This window comes from Abramis brama, assembly GCF_963993115.1.
Source record: "Abramis brama genome assembly, chromosome: 3".
Classification (NCBI taxonomy): domain Eukaryota; kingdom Metazoa; phylum Chordata; class Actinopteri; order Cypriniformes; family Leuciscidae; genus Abramis; species Abramis brama.
In genome coordinates, this window is record NC_139965.1 from 4,360,652 (window position 1) to 4,365,548 (window position 4,897).

General features: G+C 37.8%; 1 protein-coding gene across 1 annotated transcript; it reads left to right on the forward strand.

Annotated features, from left to right (window-relative positions):
- Positions 1 to 2,651: 2,651 nt before the first annotated feature.
- On the forward strand, positions 2,652 to 4,568 carry LOC311079859 (GTPase IMAP family member 7-like; the record flags this gene model as incomplete). Its single annotated transcript, XM_084109586.1, has 2 exons — positions 2,652 to 2,658; positions 3,520 to 4,568. 2 exons carry the CDS (start codon positions 2,652 to 2,654, stop codon positions 4,566 to 4,568), a joined length of 1,056 nt encoding a protein of 351 aa, XP_083965712.1.
- Between the last annotated feature and the right edge of the window lie 329 nt (positions 4,569 to 4,897).

The window sequence follows — 4,897 nt, forward strand, 5'->3', positions numbered from 1 at the left end:
GAGGAAAGGGAAGTAAGGGGCAAGGAAAATAGACATCATCCTCTGATGGGCGTCAAACCAGGCTGTGACTAGATGGGAATGGTGGAATGCCACATTGTCCCATATTTGCATAACTTCAGTCAGCTGTTTCTCACTAGCAATGGAATAATGTGAAAATACAAAATATACGAACAGAAAAAGCACCAGAAGAATAATTTTTTTTTTTTTTTAAAGAGTCATCTTCTAATTATTTGCATAATTCAATCAGCTGTTTCTCAGTAAGAATAGAATAAAATACAGGGGATATATTTGTGTTTCAATTCACAATATAAGCAGCTGTTTACCTTGACTTTAGCCTGTACGGTTAGGTTTAGAACATGGTGTTATCTGTTCTGACATACAGTGTTAAAGCATTGGTAAATTTGGAAGTAAAAATCCATTGTTTTGTTCTTGTTTGAGCTTGTGTGTAAAAGAAGTTCAAGCATTTTAAATTTGTGTTAATTGTATGCATTTTGTGTTAAAGCAACAAGAAATGTGTTAATAGTATAGCTTACACAGACGGATGTAGTGCTAACTGTGTTAAGAGTTTTGGAAAATTGTTAAAAGTATTGAAAAATCTGTCATAGCAATCGTAAAAAACTGTAATGGTCTAGTGGAGCAGTGATGCTGTAATAGCTCAGAGATATATACAGGGGCTTGTCCGTGTAAACCTTTAAAAACCATTAAAAGGACCTTATATTGCACCTTAAACTCCACAGGGAGCCAGTGCAAAGAGACCAGGACTGGAGAGCTACTGGAATATTTTCTGGTTCCAGTCAGCAATCTGGCCACTGCATTCTGCACTAGCTGCAGACGTGCCATGGACTTTTTGGACACACCCACATACAAGGAGTTGCAATAATCTAAATGGACGAGATAAAAGCATGGATAACAGTTTCCATATCTTTAGTAGACAGAAAGCCTTTCAATCTGGCAATACCTCTTAGCTGAAAAAAGCTGCCCTTCACCACCGCATTAATCTGTTTATCAAATTTTAATTCGACGTCGAAGATCACTCCAAGGTTTCTAACTTGAGTCTTAACATTGGAGGCAAGGGTGCCCAGCTCTTCGGAGAGCTGTTTAGCTAACTTCGGTGGGCCGAACACCACCACTTCATATTTTGACTGAAGGAAACTGTCTGCCATCCACTGCTTTATCTCATCCAGGCATTTGAACAACGCTGACCCATTAGACTTGTCAACAGAGTTCAATGGAAAATACAACTGGGTATCATCAGCATAACAATGGTATGCCACTCCATGTTTCTGACAAATTAAACCCAGGGGGAGCATATATAATGAAAACAGGACAGGGCCGAGGCATGAGCCTTGAGGGACAACAACGGGGCGAACAGAAGAGATAGAAGTCCCTATTTCCACCGCAACGGTTCTCCCCTGTAGATAGGACACGAACCAGGATAACACAGATCCCCCAATACCCACCCACTTACTCAATCGTTCAAGAAGAATCCCGTGGTCCACTGTATCAAAGGCAGCACTAAGATCCAATAACACTAGCGCTGTGCAATTCCCTGAATGTGTATGTATATTTTTTTTTTTATTTATTTATTTTTGGTACATTTCTTAAGCAAACTTTGTTTTTTCGGTCTCAAGAAGGTGGATTGGTTTTTAGCTCCATGGCAACTTACACTACACGGCTAATCTGCTCTGGAGCAGGTTTTATTCTTGGTTAGATATCGCAAACCAAAACTGTACAGATCAGCTTTGAGCAAAGTGCCATGTGTCTGATGCAGTAAAGCCACTAACGTGTCTCTGAAGGGAACTGTCTTCAGAAAAGTTTAGATGGCATTTTCGTTTCCTCTTACTTCCATCTAAAGTAGTGCTTATAAGTGCAGTGCTGCTTTGTGTTCAGTTTTATCCAGTTCCATAAGCGCCACCTACTGTCAGAAAGTGAATTTGCATTTTCATTCAGTCCATCTGCTTTTTTTTTTTTTTTTTTTTTTTGTTCAGGTGTGTCTTACGTAGCATGATTTCACAAACCTAAAAACATCTGCTCATGCTACATGTTTGTAGCATCTTTGTTTGGGTCAAGAATAAAATGCAGTGGTTGCCTCTAATTTCAAATGCTATATATTTGACATATATATGTGATATTATATATTACAACTTGGATCAGTGGCTGGGTATAGAATTTGTCGCCCAAAATCTCTGAAACTGAAAAGAGAACATTATTGAGGAAGTTTGGAACTTATAAGTGGTTTTCAAATAATTTGCAAGTGTCATTTAGGTGTATGTGCACAGACCCAAATACCACTTCTGTATGAACTCTGCATTGTTCTGGTAAGTAAATGCTTTGTTTAGTTAAAAAAAATGAAATTCTTAAACTTTATAAGAAAGAACACTTTAGCATTATCCTGTTCCAATCAACTATACAACTTTATTTGAGTTTTCCAAAATCATTGTTGTGAAGTGTTAAGATTGAACCTCAGTTCTCTTAAGTATCAATGAGATCAAAAGATCGGATTATTCTGTAATTCAGACATGTTCCTGTCCCAGCATTTCTGCTCAGTTTAATCAAGTAAATTAAGACTGCATAAAAAGAAGGAAAGTTTAATAATTGCGACGTATTGTTTCATGTATTACAGAGCACAACATCACAAAAGGACAACAATAATGGGAGGTAAGAAATGATGGCATAAAATAACGGCTAAATCGGTACTTAAAGGAGAACGCCGGTCAATTTTAACATTGAGCTCATTTTTTTGTAAATTTGGAGTGCTGTCAATACAGAGAACAACGACATAAATCGGTGTTGCCTACACCATGTTATCCTCTTTTTAAAATTTGCACCCTGTTGACTTCAATGGGGCAAGTCTTAAACCTGCTTTTAGTCTCTTAACATCCTTGATGTGTCATTTCAAGTGCACAGGTCAATGTGAGTGATTCCTTCGGAGTGAACGCGGGTCAATCTGACTGCAGTAGATGTGAAAGATATTAATAAAAATTATGTTTATTCAGCCAGCGCTCATACCTGTATTTACATCCTGTTTTCGGTCGAAGTCCATAGTAATCGATTGTCGAGTTCACGCGCATAGGTTTAGTACCTATGATCACGCGCGTGAACTCGACAATCGACTACTATGGACTTCGACCGAAAACAGGATGTAAATACAGGTTTAAGACTTGCCCTATTGAAGTCAACAGGGTGCAAATTTTAAAAAGAGGATAACACGGTGTAGGCAACATCGATTTATGTCGTTGTTCTCTGTATTGACAGCACTCCAAATTTACAAAAAAATTAGCTCAATGTTAAAATTGACTGGAGTTCTCCTTTAAAATTGCAATGGTTTTATGTCAATGAAGCACATCACAAGTGCTTCATGGGCAGCTACAATAGGTTATGATAAACAGTAATGCAGACATTTAACTGTAAATTACAATGCATTGAGAGCATGAGTATATTTTTCAATCTATAAAAAATATATTTCTTTACAAAACTCTTAATAAAAACTCCATTAACAAAAGTGTCTTCTTGAAATAGCTAATGAATCTAAACCTGAGAGAAAGATTGTCCTTTTTGGGAAAACCGGAGATGGAAAAAGCAGCACTGGGAATACAATCCTTAGAACACAAGTATTCCAGTCTAAAGCTTCACCTGCATCTGTGACTGGAGATTGTTCAAGCGCAAATGGGATTGTTAATGGAAGAAAGATCACGGTTATTGATACACCCGGAATCTGTGACACAGTTGTTAATGAGGAGGTCATCAGAGCTGAAATCATTAAATCCATCACTGAAATGGGTCCAAGTCCTGACATGTTTATAATGATTCTAAAGGTTGGAAGGTACACAGATCAAGAAATGAAGATAGTAGATACTATGATTTCATATATTAAACAGTGTGGAGAGGAAATCCGCAAACATATATCAGTTTTATTCACTCGCGGTGAAGATCTAGAGGGTCAAACCATTGAGGAATTTGTGAAGAAGAGTCCAAAACTACAGCAGCTTGTAGAATATTGTGACGGCCGATGTCACGTCATTGACAATACACACTGGAAAAAACGTTGGTGGGGATACAAGAGCAACAGAGTTCAGGTGAAAAATCTGCTGGATACTGCAGACAAGATGGAGCAAGAGAACGGCCACTACACCAATGAGCTGCTTCAGATAGTGGAGAAAGAAATTGAAGAGGAGATTGAGAACATAGAAGATGAGAATCTGTCTCCAGAAGAGAAACGAGAAAGAGCAAAGAATGCAGTTTATAAGAAGCTTCTCAAAAGGCTTGCAGGAGTGGCGATAGGGACATTGATTGGTGCTTTTCTGGGCATCGGTGTCGCTATGGCATTTGTTGTAACTTTACTGAAGGAAGAAAAGCTTATAAAAGCGGTAGAACACACAGATACTGGTTCATGTATCGCTGCGGGCGTCATGTTGGGAACGGCAGCTATTGCAGGAGGTGTTGTAGGAGGAGTCACTGGATGGGATCAGGCAGAAGAAGCCGATTCAGTCTGTGACGCAATAACGAAGACAGCGATAGCAAACTATGAGTTTGCAAAATCATTTGTCCAATTGGCAAAAGACCTGTAGTGTTAGATGATGGTTTTAAATGAAATGCTACAAAAATCTTGTTTCGAAGAATAACATTTTGTGTTCTTTAAAAAATCTTACAGAAGCATCTTTATAATTGTTTTACCAATGTGCAATTACTATAGAGAATATTCACAGGACAATATTCAATATTCAAATAATTAATATAAACAAGTAATGTTAATCACTGGATTTACTGGACTGTTTAGGTCTCTGTCATGTAACAGCACACTCTATATATTATGAAAAAATTCTCTTTCAGTGAGGAGAGTGAATATCAAGGCAAATAGAGAAAAAAATATTAAGTGATACCAAAACTTCATGACTGT